At 39.4% G+C, this 20362-nt stretch overlaps 1 protein-coding gene across 4 annotated transcripts in view; it reads left to right on the forward strand.

Annotated features, from left to right (window-relative positions):
* Adamtsl1 (ADAMTS like 1) overlaps window positions 1-20362 on the forward strand; it is a 927295-nt gene that overhangs the window by 769778 nt on the left and 137155 nt on the right. For all 4 annotated transcript variants that reach the window (XM_063251663.1, XM_063251668.1, XM_013155112.3 and 1 more), the window contains one exon: window positions 15302-15512. In XM_063251663.1, the coding sequence (XP_063107733.1) occupies window positions 15302-15512 (211 nt within the window). The remainder of the gene's footprint in view (window positions 1-15301; window positions 15513-20362) is intronic.

The following is a 20362-nucleotide window of genomic DNA, read 5'->3' on the forward strand; positions in this document are numbered from 1 at the left end:
TCATAAAAAGAAACGATAACCCCTATTCTTGGATAGACAGAACCTATATTGTAAAAATAGCCATCCTTCAAAAATTGACACACAGATTTAATATAATGCAAATCAAAATTCCAGCATCATTCCTCACAGAACTGCAGAAAACAATCCTAAAATTCATAGGAAACCAGAAATCCAGAAGAGCAAAGGCAACCTCAGTAAAAGGAGCAAAACAGGACGGCATCACAATCCCACACTGAAGTTATACTACAAAGCTTCTGTGATTAAAAAAAAATACTTCCATGAAAATACACATGAGGATCAGTGGAAAAGGATATAGAATCCACCACTGGGGTGCTTGCCTCCTGCAGGAACCAGCATGGGCAAGGAGATACAGCCAGATCTGCCCCTGCATGCCTGCCACCACTGGGGCACTTGCTTTCCTCATATAACCAGGACAGGAAGGGAAAAACAGCCAGACAAGCCTTGTGCACACACAGAACACTATTGGAGATGCTTACTTTCTGTGCAACTAGGCAGGACTGGAGAATCAGACAAACATGCCCCGTGTACCTGCCACCACCTGGAAATCCTAGTGTAGCCATACAGGCCAAGGGAAACAGCAGCCCCATTGCACTGATGGCCAAAAAGGAAGCCTCAGTGTAGCTGCACAGGTCCAGAGAAGCCTACCTCATGGCCCACTGCCTCCCTGGGAACCTAGGTTTGGAGAACCCAGGTTCCCGGCCCATTTCCCTACACCACAGAGGGGCAGCCAAGGTGAAAAGCTCCTAGGACCCCTATAACTGGCTTGTCAGGAGGAACCCAGAAAAAATGTCAAGGTGAAGAAGCAAAAGGCAATCTCAGACCTCCAGCCCACACAGAACAAGTCTGGGAGATATAGACATGAAAGAAAATGGAAGTTATACACATGAAATCTCTGAAAGGATAACAACTGAAGTAAAGAAGTGACTTCATGAGGCTGTGTAATCAGATCAGAAATAATATCCCAGGTAAAAGAAACAAATAACAAACAGATTGCTGAGCATATCTAAAAAAGACAGATGAAAAAGGAGCTTAGGAAAATGAGTGAATTAACAGTATAGGAAAGAATTACACAATGCATGAAACAGATTCAAAGAGATATTCAGGAATTTAAAAAGTCAATCGAAAGCTAGCAAAACTGCTTGAAAGGGACAGAAGATAGACTTTCAGACCTTAAAGACAGGATTGCAGCTAGTGATCATGAAAGGAAAGACCTCTTAAAAATGACAGTTCAACAGCTGCAAGAGGATGCAAAGAAAAAGAATTTAAGATTGATAGGTGGCAGTGGAAAAACAAGGATCAAAACAAATGACTATTTACAAAAGTAATAGCAGTAATACTTCTCCAACATGGGAGAAGGACCTAGCATGCAGATAAGCTAGGCATATAGAACTCCAACTAGCCATAATCAGAATAAATCTAACCCAGACATATAATAATTAAGATCCCAGAAATTGTCTGGGGATATAGTTCAGTGGCACAGCAGCTTCCAGTAAGCATGAGGTCCTGAGTTTGATTCCCAGTTCAAAAAAAAAAAAAAAACCCAGAAATTCAGCACAAGAACAGACTATTACAGGCTGTTAAAGAAAAGAAACAGATCACTTATAAAGGAAAACTAATCAGAATCACAGCAGACTTCTCAACAGAAACCTTCCAGTCAAGAAGAGCTTGAAGTAAAGTGTTTCAAATCCTGAAAGAAAGCAACTGCCATCCCAGATTGATGTACTCTACAAAACTCTCTTTCAAAATTGATGTAAAAATAAGATTATTCCATGATAAAGAACAACTGAAGGAATTCATGACTACCAAACCAACCCTAAAAAGAGCACTGAAGGACATTCTAGAGAGAGATAAAGATGACTATAGTTCCAGGAACAGCAGCAGAGGGGGATCACCAAACACAGCAGGTAGTGGACTAGAGGAGAAAAGTGGAGGGCCACCAGCAGGAGCATAACAAGGCAGAGATGAGCCAGTACATGCCAGTTGTAACCATTAATGTAGATGGTCTCAATGCACCAATAAAAACACAGGAAGTGTAGATTTAAAAAAAACTATCAATATGCTGTATACAAGAAATACATTTAATTTAGAAGGAATTATAGACCAAAAGTTGAAGGAGAGAAATCATTCTTCCATGTGACAGGAAACCAGAAAAAAGCAGGGGTAGCTTGCCCATTAACCACAGAAGGGATAAGAAAGATATGATGTTTTTATACAGTGGGAAGCTACTTGGCTATGAAGAATGATAATCTCGAGGCTCATGTAGGTAAATGAATGCAACTTGAGATCATGCTCATGGGTGAAATGGTTTGAATTCATAAGGGTGAACATCATGTTATCTCCCTAGCATAAAAAACTGAAGGAGTTAGTGGGATCCAAAATGTACAGTAGATATTGTGAAAGTGATGGAAGGAAACATCTAAAAAGGGAAGGTGGTAGCCACTGTTAATTTCCTATTATCTTGTTTTCAACTGCTGTATAATTTTCATTGCTTTGTTAGGTTTGGTTTTACTCTGTCTTGTTCTTTGATTTTATCTTTGATGGTATGGGCAGCTACTTTGAAGATAACATATTATAGTAGCCATTGTTGATTTCCTAATATTGGGTTTTGAGGTCCCATAATACTTTCATTGTTTTGTTTTGATGCATTTTATTCTGTTCTGCCTTGTTGTTATTATGTCTGATGGTATGAACAGCTATTTTTAAGAAAACAAGAGACATGATGGTAGCCATTGTTGATTTCCTATTATCCTGATTTGAAGTGCTATATCACTTTCACTGTTCTGTTCTGATTGGATTTACTCTGTTTCATTTTGTTTGCTTTCATCCTCTTTAAAATAAAAATAAATAGAATATAATAGAATAATCAAGAAACAACCCCAAGCACATTCAACTATTTGATCTTTGATAAAGGGACCACAAACACACTAGAGAAAAGATAAGTCCCTTTAATAAATAGTGTTGAGAAAAGAGGTTATCCACATGCCAAAAATTGAATTTAGACCCATATCCCTCACTCATATATGCTAAAATATAAGTGGGTCAAAGAACTAAATATTAAATCAAAAACATTTAATCTGCTAGAAGAAAATTAAAGATCTTGACGCGATCGGCACAGGCAAAGGCTTTACTAACAGAATCCTGGTTGCACAGGAAGTAGTCCTGAGAGTCAGCAAATGGAATCATATCAAATTTAAAAGCTTCTGCCGAGCAAAAGAAACAATCAACATAGTGGAAAGAGAGACTACAGAATGAAAACAAATTGCCAGCTATTATTCAGAGGACTGATATCAAGAATAAAAATTAGACTCCCTCCAAGATAAAACTCCCAGTTAAACTGACAAGTGACATGAAGATATTTCACAGAAAGAAGTACAAATGGTCAGTACATACACAAAGAAATACCAACATGAATAGCCATTAGAGAAATACAAATTAATACTGAGACTCCACCTTAGTGATAAAAAAATGATTGTCATCAAGAAATCAAATCAGTGTTGGCAAACATGAGAGGAAAAAGGAACCCTGCCACATGGTTAATAGGAATGGACACCAATACCACCATCATAGAAATCAGTATGGAGTTCCTCAAAATACAAAAAATAGAAATTCCATTTGACTAAGCTATTTACCTTCTAGGTATCCCTGAAACAGTTGAAGGGTTCATATTACAGTGATTGAATCATTCTTATGTTTATAGCAACTCAGTTATTAAAAACTAATTCATGGAAGCAGATAAATGGATAAAGAAAACATAGTATTTATACATAATGGAATACTACTCAGTCATAATGAAAGATAAATGAGTCATTTGTAGAAAAATGGATGCACCTGGAGACCATAATTTTATGTGCTATAAATGTGACACACATGGCTTCTCTTACAGTGAGAAACTCAAAGTATAAATAAGGTTAGTCTTCATTATAGAGTCTTTCACTTCCTTAGGCTAATTCCGGAATATTTTTCTTGGTGCTATTATGAATTTTTCCTGACTTCTTTTTCAGTAAGTTCATTATTAGTGTAAAGGAATGCCATTATTCTTTGTGTGTCAATTTTGTATCCGGATACATTGCTGAATTTGATTAAGAGTCTTTTAGTAGATTTTTGGGGATCTTCTATATAAAAGATCATGTCACACAAATAATGATAATTTGACTTCTTCATTTCCTATACACATCTCTTATTTCTTTTCCTTGCCTAATTGCTCTTGTAATGTTTTAAGAGCGATTTGAGCAAGAGTGATAAGAAAACACATCCTTGTCTTCTTCCTGGTTTTAGAAGGAAAGCTTTAAATTTTCCCCCTTTTAATATGATGTTTTAATATGAGGTTGGTCATAAGTGGCTTTTATCAGATTGGCATAAGGTCATTCTATATTTATTTTCTTCAGTATTTTTATCATGAAAGAATGTCAGAGGCTTTTTCTGCATCTATTGAAATGATCATATGTATTTTTGCATCTATATCCATTAAAGAAATTGGTGTGAAGTTTTCTTCTGTTTGTTGGATCATCTTCTGGTTTTGGAAACGGGGAAATGGTAATTTCCAGGAATAACTTTGGGAGCATTCATTCACTTTCAATTTCATTAGAAAGCTTGAGGACTGTTGGTGTTAGAACTTCCCCAAAGTTTTAATCGTATTTATCAGTGAACCTGTCCAGACTTGGTTTTTCTTAGCTAATAGGTTTTTTTTTTTAATTCTACTTTAGTAATTAACTTACTACTTTAGTTTCATTGATTGTTACCAGATTATTCAGGGATTTTTAATTTTGGTTCAGTTTTTATAGTTCATATATATTTAGGAATCTTCATTGCTTCTGAATTCTCCAAATTATTGTCTTACAGGTTTGCAAAATATCTATTAATAATCTTTATTTTGCCTATGTTCATTGTGATTTTCACCTTTTTCATTTCTAATTTCATTAATTTGGTATTTTTTGTCCTATTTTGATTAGATTGGCTAAAGGTTTATTTTTTTCATTCTTTCAAAGAACTGACTCTTCCATTCATTGATTCTTTGTAAACTTTTTTGTCTTAGTTTCATTGTTTACTACCCTGATTTTATAATTTTCTTTCTTGTACCAGCTTTGAACTTAGATACTTCTTGATTTTCTAGGACCTTGAGCTATATCATTAGGTTATTAATTTGAGTTCACTCTGGTTTTGTGATGTGGGCATTCATAGATATAAACTTACCTCATAGGACTGCTTTCACCGAATCCCGTAAGTTTGATTGTGTTATACTGGCGTTATTTAGTTCTAGTAAGTCTTCTTTTCTTTCCTTGATTCTTTTCTGTAACCCATTGTTCAGTTAAACGCATGTAGCTTAGTTCCATCCATTTGCATACTTTTTGTGTAGGTGAATAGGTACATAGATGTTTTTGGGTGGCGGAGAGTCTTAGAGAAGTGTATGGAGGTGAGTGAGGACTACAGGTACTTTGTCTATCTGGCCCCAATCTTTGGCTATTTTGCCCTTTGACCTGCTCTGTAAGGAAGCAGGTTTAGAGGCAAATGTCTTGCTAGTAATGAAGCAGTAAATGTAGAAGGGTAATTATTTTTGTGAAGCTATTCATAAATTTTAAAATAGCAAAAGAGACTTGACAGGAGTTACTTGTAATTTTAATAACTCTGGTTTGTTTATTTTATCTTAGCAATGATTTAGAAGGTGAGGCAAATAGGCAGGGCTAACACGTTCACTTTGACCACACTGTTCTCAGGTGGAAATGAGTGCTTTGCCACCTCAGGTGTTGGTAATCTTGGCTGTAACTATTTTTATGGGTCCAAAACCTCATGCCAAGTAGGCCAACTTCCAAGAGAAGCATGACTCTATCTCTTATTTCCTGAGCCATGCGAGTTACTGTTTTATAGACAGCCCTGATTCTCCTGGTGCTATTTATCATATCTGCTTTTAGTTAATTTTTGGCCTCCAGACATATTTTTACTCTCTAATGTCTAACATCTCCCTTGATCTTTTATTTTATTTTTTCTTGGCCCCTGTTTAAGGAGTTTTCTAAACTACAAGGGTTGTATGTAAGGATAGCAAATCCATCTGCTTTAGTTAGTGTAATGGCTTTTCTTCTAATCTTTTCTATCTTCTTCTTTCTTCATCCCTTCATGATTCACTCTTGAGTCCTTAGTGACTAAGCAGGGTAAAAGGAATAACCCGAGTTCACGCATTGTGTCTCTGAGCTTCTACTTGTTTATCTACAAAATGGAGATGATAATGCCTGCTTGGTTATTTCGGAGTTGGGAGGACTGGGTGAGATCACAGGCCAACAATGTTTGGAAATGGTGATGGGTCCTATAGACACAGTGCTGACGGGCCCCCAATTTCTCCTGAACTTGAAGAGTCCCCATGGTTTTGCTAAACAGTTGAGCAATCAACTCATTATTGTTACCAATAGTTTGGCTGTATCTCCTGGGTTTTTGTCAGTTCTTCCCATCTCTGCTGAAAGCATCCTGACAGTGGTAAACACCACCCACAGTTTTGTGTTCATCAAGGTGCTTAGAGTGAATGATTAGCACGTTAAATTGAGTGTGGTAAAGTGCCTTTTCCCTCAGCCTCTATCACCAACGGTCATGTTCTCTGATACATTCCAGGGAGCCTTGTCACTCCACCCACTGAGCTGCTGTACTCACAATAGTTCCTCATCCATCTAGATATTTACTGAGCATGCAGTGAATGTTAGCTCATGTGTGTGGAACCCTTTATCTGTGCCAGGTACCATATTTCACCCTTAGTGTAGAGATTCTAATTTAAACATCACAGAAACCCCATGCAGGAGATACTGCTGGTATTTTCCTTTTAAATATGAGTTCATTGTTAAGTAATTCCCAAGATGGTTTAACTAGAGGTTGCAAACAAAATTCATTCATGAAATAATCTGATCTCAGAGCCCAAGCTCTGTGTTATGTCACAGTTCCTCCCTGAGCTGTTGTGGTTGCCGGATGAGAAAGGGTCCTTGCCACCCTGGTGGAGTTCATGGGGGGAGCACGGGACAAAAGGTAGTTAGAGGAATGGAGTCAGCTGGAATTTGATAGTAAAGAAGAGAAGTGCATAGCTGAGTAAAAGGGAAACCCGAGACTGCACCAGAAAGATATTTCAGATTTCTTTGTATGCATTATAGGCAGCCGCAGAGTTGAAACCTGGGTGACAGGAAACCAAAGTGATGTTCTTTCATAACCCCAGTTATTTTGAATTAGTTTCAATTTTTTAAGGCATTGCAAAAATAGCACAGTAGTGTTCCTTAATGTTCTTTATTTCTCTAGTTTTAATAATTTTTAGCCATTTGAAAATAATTCCAGTTTTACCCCATTGTGTCTGAACAATTCAGCGTTCATTGGCTAAATAAGTGGGTGCTGTTGTATGTGAACACAGTACGGCCATCAACAAGTAACGTTAAAGTGGGCAGAGATACAGCTCAGGGGCATAAACCGCTGCCTAGCAAGCCAAGGCTGTGAGTTCAATTCGCGGTACCCAAATAAAAGTAACTGAGCCAGTGTTACTTTCTAATTGATGGACTCTGCTCCAGTTTTGCCAGTTGTCCTATCATGTCCTGTAGGGGTCTAAGATTCAGTGCAAGAAGACAGATCATCTCTTTTTAGACTCCTCCAGTTTGGGGCTATTCCTTTATCTTTTCTCATTTTTTGTATTCTTTAATATTGTTAAAGAGTGCAAGCTAGTTACCTTGTAAAATGTCCGTCAGTTTGAATTTGCATATTATTTCCTCATGGTTTTTGAATTTTTGACAGAAGTAATAGAGAAATATGACACATTTCCCCTCATGTGTATCACATCAGGAGAGAAACAGTGGTGACAGGCTCTGTTACTGGTGACGTTAAAGCTTCTGGCTTAGTTAAGATGACATCTGCCACATTTTACTGCTGTGAAATTAGTAAATTTGTTGGAACTTATAGTAATAATTATTCTATGGAGAATGTCTCACACATTTGTGCTGCTATAACAGAAGAGCACAGATTAGGTAGTTTACAAAGAGCAGAAACGATTTTCTCACACTTTAGAGGCTAGGCAGTACAAGATCAAGACACTGACATTTTGAGAAGGCTGCTTTCTGCTTTCAATATGGTACCTTGAACACTGTGTCCTTCGACGAGGACATTGTTGTGTCCTTTCATGGCAGAAGGCTAAAGAGCAAAAGAGAATGAGCTTCCTCTGTCAAAACATTTTTAGTGGCCTTAAAGACCTCAGGACCAATACACTGCCAAAAGGCCTACAATCCAACACTACTGCCCTGGGGATAAGTTTCCAACACATGAATTTTAGGAGGCACATTGAGAACATAACAGAGAGATAATCTGATGCTAAGTAAATATCTGATTCCTCCTCTCTCTTCTACCCATCTGATTTAGCATCCATCAGTGATTCTTACTTGTGTCATTCATAACTTTCTAATCACTATCCTTCCTGATAGATTATTACTGGCATTCTACTGTGGTAGGACTTTATCTTCTCCTTGGTTACTTACATAGTTCTATTTTAGTCAGCACTAAAATCCATTACTGTTAAATTGCCAGCAGAAGCACGTTCAAGCTGGCTACATGCTCTTTTGACAAATGTATCATCATTCTGTGATTCCTTTATATTTTCTGTAGCTGTAACAAGATATTCCAGATCCATTTTACCATGTCTTTGCCCCTGTCGTAGATTCAAGCATTTCTACAGGAACTGGTGACTTGTTGCTAGAGAATACAACTAAATTTTCTATTAAAGATAATCCGAGGCCTGGTATCTGAAGTGCTTGAAACTACTAGAATATTGTTGTATGTAGGCTTTTCAGTAGAGAGAGCTACGAAGTACTCTGAATGAGTATGTATATTTTATACATTCTTTTATAGCTGTTAAAATTATCTGCTTAAAATCATGAGCTCACAAACTTTTCAACACCAATCCAATTCTACAAGGATGATTCTGTCTTCCTGCTTTACATATTTGCAATTCTCCTCAATGACAATAAGAAATTGGACTCACATTATTTTTCAGGTTTTTATGTATTTGTTTGATTCTCAGCTGTCCTGGCCTAGTGCTGAACCCGACTTCATGCCAGTGGGCCACCAGCCACCCACCCAGCCCCTGCCACAAAAACCTCATGCTAAAGTTCATCCCCTACAGTGGCAAAGAAGGAAGGAAAGAGAAAAGCCAGTAAGAAAGTTAAGCTCCAAACATGCGATGTCCCCTCCCTTTTCCTGGACAAAGCTGAGCACTGGGCATGCTGGCTTTTTGCCACACTGAAAGTTCAGCTCTGATTCCAAAGGAAGTCTTTAATCAGAGGAAGTAATGTGGCCAGATTGCATTTGGACTGACATTTTGACAGCTGTGGGCTGTGGATAGATTGGATAGTGGGAGATACAGAGATAAATTGGGAGCCACTAGTATTAGTCCAAGAAACTGAAAGTGGAGTGGGTCATAGACAGTGTCCCTTTGCCCTATATTAAACTTTCTAGAGCTGGTCACATTCAGTGGGGACCCACTGATTATCATGGGATTCCTGTCTACTGCCTGACCTCAGAGGTGCTCCCAGGGACACACATATCTTTTAGGAACATTTTTTAAAAAATATCTATACTAAAGTTACAGTTCCAGGGCTGTAGTAACAAAATAACACAAATTAGGTGACTTAAAACAAGAGAAATGGTTGGAAATGTCAGGTTTAAGGGTTAAACACAAGTTTAAGAAGTGCTTTTACCAAAAAAACAAGCTGCATTTAAAATTATTGAATAAAGAAGCAAACCCACTTTTTCTCAAAAGCTAAGGTAGAAAAAGATTTGGGGGTATAATAGCTTGGAGAAGGGACAGGTTGTTATTAGAAGTTATGTGCGTTTAAACACCCACAACAAACTGAAGAAGAAGGATGGAAAAGAAGGTCATTACTTTCCCTGAAAGAGTGGAGGGGAAAGCCTGGGTGAGTCACATAATGAACACTACTCAGAAGAATGCAGAATCTTCCTTTGTATAGTTAACACAACAAGCTACTGAAAAGGGTCAGCACCATGGACCCTTGATTGCCTTTGTTAACTCTGATGAGCACCTTTACAAAAACACATCTCCTGGGGAGACCATACTTTGCCTTTTCCCATTTGGCTGCCAAAGACCTCTGCTGCTTCACTGAAATATGAGCTGCTGGTAGATGCATGACCCTACATGATGTTGGTGTGTTTGTTTCTACTATTAAGAAATCTGTCCTTTTGTCATTTATCATTTTCTGAAGCTCTGAGCACTAGGGAGCCTGGTACTGGCCACTTAGATCAACTTTGTTCTCCTGCACTCATCATCCTGGCCTTAAGAGAAGGTATGATATAATAGTTAGGCAAGCAGGAGCCAGGCTGAGTTTGTGTTCTGATACTCTTATTTTCTTGATGTGTGACTTCAGCCAGATTAGTTACTTTCTCAGGCTTCTGTTAGGTCACCGTGTAAAATGGAAAAATGTAAGAATCAAAGTAATAAATACCTTCACGTATATGTCCTTGCATCTTGGGTCGACTTAACTCTGAATTAACCCTTAAACTGGAAGATACAGAAAAGAAATTAATAAATCCACTCTCCCAGTCTCTGCAATAAGAAGCAATTCTGTTTTTAGTGCCTTCATGTCAAACATGATAAATTTGGGTGTAATGCAGCAGAGATTGACATCAGGCATTTGAGGCCATGATTTGACTTCTCCAGACTCCTTGTTGTTAAAATGTAGGTGATGATATACCTATCTCATGCAGCTCTAAGGAGGAGCAAGGTGATAGGAAAGTAACCAGCACAGAGTTTGGCTCATGGTAAATGCTATGTAAGTGATAGTATGGTGTTATTAGTGATCATTTGAGGCCTGAGCAGGATTGCTGTCACATGGTGATTCATGGCTAAAGATGCTTAGCCCAGCCTAGGGCCAGTGGCTAGCCAGCCCCAGTGAGGGTGACAAGACCAGCTAGTAGCCTGGCCTTAGGCCGAACTCCAGCACCTTTACAGAAACAGGTGGGAATTAGGAAGCCAGGTCTGATGTCTAAAACCTAGTAATAATGACAGGTCAAACCAACCATGCCTAAAGATGGCAGAGGGCAAGAAGAGTTACTCCAGCCACTAAGCTATAGGGCACCCTTGTCCCCTGCCTGTCCTTGGCTAGGAGTTGATTGCTATGGAGCTGGGTATGGCCAAGCCTGAAGGTACAGGACATCAGCTGTGACCTGTCACATCACATGCCTTTCTTACAAGAAGGTTTTGACAAAATGGAAAGGCTCAGAGGAAAGAAAGAAGTTTAAAAATATATATATAATGGGGATACTAGTCTCTAACACCTTGGACAATTGTGAGGTTAGATCCTAGAAGGAAACCAGAGCCATTAGGGTTGTCACTGTTCTTATATAGTACCATGATCCTCAAGCCAAAACCAGTGGGCAGATATGATTCAGAAATCAAAAAGTTTTATATTTTAAAAATACATTAGGATGATGAAAACAAAAGTTGTATAAAAGCCTAACATTCTCTGGGGGAAAAAGTCACACGCCGGTAGGCTAAAATTGCTGCAGTAAAATGTATAAATATTTACATGAAGTGAGACGCAATCTATCAAAGGCATGTCAATTTAAAACCAAGCGTGTCATCAAGAGACTTTACACCATGCTGAGGAAAACTGTACAGTGTTCAGCGACTTTGAAATTAGGAATGAACAGTTGTTTAGAGGACACAGCTGAGATATCAGCCAGTCAAGTGACTAATCCCAAGGTGCACACACAGTTCACTGGAGATTCAACTCAGTTTGAGACAATACAACCAGGCTGACCATCTGCTGTGTTCCAGGACCCAGGCTCTATACTAAAGTTACAGTGATTTAGCTTTCCAGGGCTATAGTAACAAAATAACACAAATTAGGTGACTTAAGACAAGAGAAATTTAGAGCCCTCTAAAGCCTGAGCTCCCTCCCTTACATCCTCTGGCTTCTGGTGCTCCCTGGCACCTTTGGCATCGCTTGCCTGAGGTTGAATTAATTCAGTGTCTGGCAACCCCTTGTATGGCCCTCCCGCTTATGAGTGCAGCAGGCCTTTTGACTCGAGAGCCTTCTCCATCTGCAGGGTCCCTCTCTCCATGAGAGGCCATACTCTGAAGTACCAGCAATTAGAGCTCCAACATATCTTTTTGAGGGACACAAATCAACCCATAACAACTAGCAAACCCTAATGGATACGGCTACATAAGGCCCTCGGTTAAGCTAACAGAAGATTTGAGGTAGTCAGATTATAAGTACTTCAAGAATTTCTAAGAAGGAAGTATGAAGGGGATGAGATGGTGGGAAAGTTTGACCCTGTTAAAGTTTCCCCTAAAGAAGTAACATTTTAGAGAGAGATGGAAAAAATAAGCAAAAGTCAACCAATCAAAGGTGGGAAAGAGGTAGAGCCCCTGACCTCCTCAGCACTGGGTTTTGGCAGAAGCCAGACCCAAAAACACAGGTGAGGCTGACAGTACTACATGTCAAGCTTCAGCTAATCTTGCCCCACAGGATCCGCTGGACCTGGGCTTCTACCTCAGTACCACCAAAGGCACAAAACGCCGGAAAACCACAAGGCCTGTGATCCACAAGTACAACCTCTGTGTAAGACAGAAGTAGCCAAAAGTCTCTGCTTTCCTTTTCTGGATCTAAATCAATGAAAATTTTTTGACCCAGAATCAGCCAAATGCTTAAATACACAGATAGTTCCGCTGACCTCCTTCCTTGAGAATGTATAATGTTCTTTTATCAGGGAAGGCAGAGAGATCTGTACTGTGAATTTTCTGAGCAGTGTTCAAGTGGCCTCACTGCTGCCAGAACTCCTCCGCATCAAGGACCTCCTGGCTGAATTTTCACCAGAAATGAGGGACGGAGTTGTGGGAGCAAGGGTGGAAAGCCTGTGCACTGAGAGCTTTAACCCTGGAGCAGCATTAGCTATGAAGGCAGCATCTTTACGGGACACAGGTTCAGTGCAAATCAGCCTTGGGGGAGGGGGTGGTGAACTGGTTTTGTTTTTTTGTTTTTTTTTTTTATTCGCAACATTTTTGTGTTTCATATAGAGTAGGAGAAAAGAAAAACCTTTTCTGAAACATAACAAGCCAGGCTGTAATCCCAGCACTCAAGAGGCTCAGGTAAGAAGATTGTTGCAAGTTCAAGGCCAGCCTGGGCTACAAAGTGAGTTCAAGACTAATCTGAACTGCGTAATGAAAACATGTCTCAAAAAGATAAAAAATAAAAATAAAATAATAAAGAAACATAACATGGAGAAAAGTGCACAGATCCTACAAATAAAGTGTGGTGTTTTTTCACAAAGCCAACCCAGCTGCAGCTGTGAGATCTAGGCAACATCCCAGAAGCCTACCCCACCGCACCCCTGCTCCAGCTCCTGCACACTAAGCCTAATCTCCTGCCTTCTAACACCAGGAATTGGTTTTGCTTTTGAGCTTATAGAAATGGAATGAAGCTGTATGATTTTTTTTTGCTCTCTGTGGCTTTATTCAGTCTTATATTGTCAGATTCACCCATGTTGTTGCTTATTGCTGTAGTTTATTTTCATCATTTTATATGGTGTTGTATTAATATATTATACTTTTCTATTTACTCAACTGCTGGTTGAACATTTGGTTTTTTCCCAGCCTGAACTATTACAAATAGTGCTGCTATGAATACTAGTTTGTTAAAATGAGTGTGCGTTTGTGATTCATATTACATTCGTTGTGGGGAGCTGGTGCACACACACACATTCGCACCTTGATCCTTTTCATGTCCCCTTCTTCCCTCCTGTCTTCTCCATCCGGGTCTCTTTTTCCTCTCCACAGAATCTCCATCTCTGATTCCTACATCTATCTTCTGCTTTGCCCTTTAAATTATTTATACGTCTCACTCTGAGCCATTTTGAGTTGACTTTGGGATGTTTTAAGAAATTTTTGACGTGCTATAAGGTTTGAATTTTTTATATGTGAGTGTCCAGTTGTTCCAGTATATTTATTGAGAGCACAATCCTCTCTCCACTTAATTGCTTTTACATTTTTTCCAGAAATCGGTTGTCTGTTATGTGGATATCTATTTGGGGACTTCATATTGGTACTTTGGTATCTTGGTTTGTGTATCTTGATATCAATGCCATTTTGTCATGATTGGTGTCACTGTGATAAGTCATGGGACTGAGAAGGATTAACACTCTAATTTTGTTCCTTTCTCAAAGTTGTTTAGACTATTCTGAGTCTTTCTTATTTTTACAGAAATGTAAGAATCAAAATACTAATCTATGTGAAAAATGATGCTGACAGTTGAATAATGGATTGTGTTTTCTGATCTTTATTATTTTCTTCTATTCAATCTATTGAAAATCATTAAATCCAAAGATTTTTTAATCAGTTTTCCAAGCTGGCTTTTAAAAGCTGGGCAGACTTAGCTACTGTGGAATCTGTTGCCATTGTTTTCTTGGTGAACTCCTACTTATAGAATCTTTGTACCTCGGATTGTAAATACAGCTTTCTAAAACTGATTATTAGAGAATGCTTCTGCCTCAAGCAACTGAGATTTGTCCTTATCGTTCCCACTTAGGAGACCATGTCAATGGCAAATGCAGTGGGGTTGTTTTTATAGGCCCTGAGTTCTGTGTAAATGTACTTTTCGAGACTTGGCCACTTGGAACCAGCCAATTTATGCACTTAGCTCATCTGCAAATTTGACTCCTATGTCCAGATAATGAGCTGCTCACTCCACTTACTTCCCCTCCGGAAGACTGATCTATTTAGCAGCTTCCACTTCTGTTACATTACCCAGTCCCGGGCGCTGATGATATTTATACATAAGACAGAGACATTTCTATGCTATGAGGGAAGTTTGAGGGAAGTTAGAGCCAGTGGCCTTTCACTTTGAAGCCAAAGAATAACAAGCATAAACTTTTCAGTCTCACTAAGGATGGAGGCCTCAGAAATTAGCAGAAAAATTTCTTCTCTGAACCCACTATTCAATGTGTGATGTCCAAACTATTTATGTATACAGCTTATGTTTTGGCTAGCATATTACCCTTATTTTGAGGTAGCTTCTGTGTTCCATCAAAACAGACATGGTTGGGACAATTGCTGGTGATTTCCATGGGTCAACATGGACTGTTCCATGCTCTTCTCTAAGTGAGTTCTACAGTATGGAAAAGGAAGATGGTGCTAGGCTTAGGTTAGATTTTTCTAGCCAGTCTCGGGGCAGAACTTCCCACATTCCAGGCAGCACCTGAGTTCCTGGGACATGCTCTCTGCCGAGGAGCTAAAGCAGCACCTTCTCTCGTTTCTTGTCAGGTGGGAAACTGGCCGATGGAGTCCGTGTAGCTTTACCTGTGGCGTTGGCCTGCAAACCAGAGATGTCTTCTGCTCCCATCTGCTTTCCAGAGAGATGAATGAGATGGTGATTCTGGCTGATGAGCTGTGTCATGGCCCCAAGCCCAGCACAGTACAAGTTTGCAACCGTTTCAACTGTCCCCCGGCCTGGTACCCCGAACAGTGGCAGCCGGTAAGTTCTGAGGTTGCTTGGGATTGGAGTTTTGTGCACAAGATGATTAAAGAGTAAAGATACTTCTGAACCTATCGTTTTGCCCTGTTAGAGGAATGTTCAAGGATTTCTCATCCTTCCCTCCTTCTCTTTTTTAGTACTCTCCTCACCTTACTCTAATCTAGAACTTTAAATTATCAAAAGCTTATTTTTTTTTGAGGAGAGGGGCACTGGAAGTTGAACCCAGACCCTTCATACCTCAGCTGCATCCCAAACCTTTTTACTTGAGAAGAGTCTAAGTGACTGAGTTGCCCAGGCTAGCCTCAAACTTGTGATCCTCCTGCCTCAGCCTCCTAGGGTGCTAAGATTATAGGTGTACACCACCAAACCCAGCCCCTATCTTCTTAGTATATCATATCCAAGTGATCTCCAAAAGCAACTCAAATAGCCTGTCTGTAAACTGGAGCATTTTTATTAGAAAGCTTTTATGAAGGTATGGGAAATTGTGTGGAATATGGTAAGTTTTTTCATAAAATAAATTTGTTCTGAATTTATGTACTTTCTACTTTTTGCTATTTGAAATTCTAGAAATAAAGTAATGATTTTTCAATGTTATTACTTAAATAAGTTAGAAATCTTGAGTAAATTTCAATTTTTGTTTTGTTTTGTTTTCCTGATTACGTGAATTCTAAAAGTCTGAAAATCATTGTATATTAGCAGGGCTTGGAAAACTGCAGCCCACAAACTAAATCTAGCTTCTGGCCTTTCTTTCAAATAAAGTTTTATTGGAACACGGCCACATGCATTCTTTTACTTGTGGTCTGTGACTGCTTTTACACTATAAGGGCAGAATTTTGTGGTTGTGACAGAGACCATATTGTCTATCCCTTAAAGAAAAAAGAAAGTTTGCAAAACTTACACCAAAGGATGCATTATACTAATAAATAACAAAAATACAGCTATTCTACTGTTACATCCTACCTTAAATTAATGTAAATTTGTCAAACTTTCCAACTACTTTTTAAAAACACAGATTTTTAGATTGGGGGAAAAATCCTATTTTGCATAGCTTTAAAATGACAGCAAAAGTCAAAAACAATAAGTCTGTAAGGTGGAGGGCATGTGTATCCCTGTTTTTTACTGAGATCATGCTTTACTCTCAAAAGCATCCCAGTGGGAGAATAAGTCAGGTGTTCGTTGGTCTAAGAAGCGGAAAGGACGTCATCTTACATCCCTTTGCCTCAGTGCTGAACCAGGCTGCTGCCTCCACACAGCCCAAAGCCCTCCCTGCTTCTCCTTCCTTCTTTCGGTTTTTCTCCCTGTCCATCACGGAGCTATGGTTTAGTAAAGCACTTAAAGAATCAAATAGTAACAAGGGAGCGAAACACCATGTACATGTGGCCCTCTACACTGTCTCTGCATCTGCAGACTCAACTAACTGCAGCGTAGGGACTGTTTAGTTAGTTCTATGGTAGTCGCCTCCACACTATGTAGACTTTTTTCCTTTATTATCTAAAGAATACAGTATAACAAGTATTTATATACCATGTACATTGTTTTGTGTATTACAAGTAATCTAAAGATGGGTTAAAGTATGCAGAGTAAGTTATGCGCAAGTACTATATCATAAATTATAAGAGACTTGAGCATCCATGGATTTTGGTCCTGGAACCAAATCTGAGGAAGATCTTGAAACCAATCCCTTGAAGATACTGAGAAGTGGCTTTATAAAGAAGCATAAAACAGCTAGAATCAGACTTTGACTATGTATTTTCTTTCAGAGTTTAAATGTATATAGCTAAGTTCATCAATTCCAAAATACTATGTGATAGTTTTTGGAAGTCAAGAGGATATAATGTATTCTGAGCACCTACCTATGTACCACGTTTTATTTCATACCTACTTGAAGTTAATTCACACAGCAGTTCAGTTAAAAACAGCTTTTATTATCCTCATGTAGGTTTGAGGAAAGTGAGATTCACACAGCTAGCCAACTTAGAAGTGGCCATCAGCCAATTTACTGTGACCTTTTGCACTATTGCTGTATGGCTGAAAGCGGGTTCAGGGATCGTGTGTGACTGCTTGTGTTTTATAGTTGACACAACCGTGGCTGATGGAGTCTTGTTCAAGATCATGCAGCCTGGACCAGAAATTCTAAAATTCTGGCTTCATATCTTACTGATGTGTTCATTTATGGTTGTGGGCCATAACGTTGTCCTAGCAGTAGAATTCTGTGAAATACCGTCCTCTTTTCAATAGACACATGTGCTCCTGAATAATGGTTTTGATCTGTGGTGCTTGTGGATTTTTAGTACATACCTGCATACCAATTACCACTACCACCAGCCCCACCCCCAGAGCCCCATTTGAAGCAGCAGAGTCCCAAAAAGTCACTATTTTTCCATTTTGCATTTATTTTGGGACCTGAAAAGACGTGAGTTTATTCTATTTCTGTCTACTAGCAAGAAACCTTTGGGAATGAGACAAGTTTACATCCACTTTTCAGATCAGTAGCTATATACTAAACAACTCTTACTATACTTTAATAGGACCTTTAAGAAATATCTTCTTTTATTTCTGATATTTGATTGTGAAAAATATTTAAGTATGACAAAAAAACAAAGAACATAGAAAGTGGAAGTCATCAGTGATTGGTGCAAATATAGGAATCCTTGGTCACTAACAGGAATCTCTCTAAACCCGAAGGAAACAATAAACTCTTCTTCCTTCGTTTCCTAGAATCCTTCTTCTTGCATTAAGCTTTCTTAGGCAGAATCAGCAATTACTGACTACTTGTGGAAAGAAAAGAAATCTGATGTCTTTAACTCTTTCCAGAAATACCCAAGAGAAGTATAACTGGGCCAAGCAAAAAATTTCATTTTTTAGTCTTTGAAACAATCCCCATACTGTTTTCAGTTAATGGTTGTACTAGTTTACATTTCCACCAATAATTGGAATGTTCCCTCTTCCCCAAACCTCACCACCCTATGTGGGTTTTGTGTGTTTTGATGATAATCATTTTTACTGGAGTAAGATAGATGTATGACCATGTTTACAGTGGCAAAATTCATAATTGTCAAATTATAGAAGGAGCCTAGATGCTCAACAATAGATGACTAAGGGAAAAATGTGATATATTCACATAATTTAGTATTATCTGGCCACGAAAAAGGATCAAATCAAGAAATTTGTAGGAAAATGGAGAGAACTTGAGACCTCAGTGCTAAACGAAACGTTAAACACAGAAGGTTAATTATCCCATAAAACTCTTACATGATAAACCCAAAATACAAATAGAGTATAAAAAGGGGGGATGAGAGGAAAGAGGGAGATAGACTTCCTGAAGATACAGAAAGGGAACAGGGGAGGGAGAAGAGGGAAGAGGAGGGGGAGAAAGGGTATAGAAAAATGAGCAAAATGTAACAGCTATGTGTACCAGCTGTCCAAAATGAACACAGCTCTTGTAGATCTCAAACATGCCAATTGAATGGAAAGACAGGGGAAGTCACTATTTACGCCTCACATGGAGAAGTCACGCGTTTGGTCTCCTGCATCTTCCCTCGTTTAAGTGCCCCCTCCTCATTCTTATCCTTCTCTTCGTCCCCCACTTAGCCCCCTCCTGGAGATATTCTAAATGCTGTTCTTATTATTTTTAAAGCAGCAGCTTCTGAAATGTAGCAAGTGCTCAGTAAAAAGCTCATCCATGCAACAGGGGCCCTTCCTGCACCAGCTTCTCAGCTCTATTTACCTACATTGCATATCTCAGGCTTCCACTGAGCCTAGGTCTCTGCCTTAGTGGCTACGAATGAATTGTCATACACCCCGGGGGAATCATGTTACACTGGGCGGTTACTGGACTGTGACTGAGAGTTGGTGTTATTTATAGAAACACTGTGGTCATGATTCTCTTCTGGTGGGATGTTTTTCAGGGGCTCCCATAAGCCATGTAGTAGAGCCAGCAAAGGCTTAGTCCGGCCTCATCACTGAACACCCACCCGCTCCCATCCTGTCACGGTCCAGGGCCTGTGCATTCCTCCAGGTGCTACTTGCACCTGCTGGTCCCCTCTGCCTGTCCAAGCCCAGCAGAAAGCTCCCTCCTCTGCCAGGACTTGTCAACTTCCCCTACACTAAACCACGGGGTGTTCAGGGTCAGGCCTGCTCGGTGCATAGCGGCGTACCTTCCCTGGACAGGGACGTTCTATTGACCTCTGAATTAACCCATAAGGCCAGTAAGGCAGAGACTAAGGCGCACTGGAAGCCTGAGATACACAATGTAGGTAAATAGAGCAGAGAGGCTGGTGCACGAAGGGCCCCTGTGGTGTTGAGGGGCTTTTTACTGAGCACTTGCTTTTAAAAAGATAAGAAAAATAACATTTACAATATCTCCAGCACAGCTCTAGGCACATGGCATATTTAACCCACTGGCTCCTCATGCTGCTGTGCAATAGTTACTAATAGGACCCCATGTTGCAGATGAGAAACCTGAAGCATTGTGAGGTCAGCGTGAATCCCGACTTCGTGCAGTAGCGACCTTGGGCAGAAAAAGCTCAAGGGGTGCGCTTCCCCCAAGTTACATGGGAGTAAATGGAAGAAGGCGTCCATTTACTTCAGAGTCTGTTCTCCTGTCTGAACTCTATATTAAAGTTGTGAAGAGAACCAGGGATGTAGTTCAGTGGTGCACTATCTGCTGGGTAAGTGCAAGGTCTGAGTTTGAGTCCTTATACAAGAAAAGAAAATAGTAAAAAAAACAAAAATTTTTTTAAATGCCCCTTACAATTGTAAATAAATCTGAAATACAACAGCCTAAAAATTTATTTATGGAAAACTGGGTTTACTGCCTATATTCAAGGCAGGCAATCAGTGTACCTTTT

This window comes from Cavia porcellus, unplaced genomic scaffold, assembly GCF_034190915.1.
Source record: "Cavia porcellus strain 051 isolate PalLab524CR breed Dunkin Hartley unplaced genomic scaffold, mCavPor4.1 scaffold_1, whole genome shotgun sequence".
In the NCBI taxonomy this organism is placed as follows: domain Eukaryota; kingdom Metazoa; phylum Chordata; class Mammalia; order Rodentia; family Caviidae; genus Cavia; species Cavia porcellus.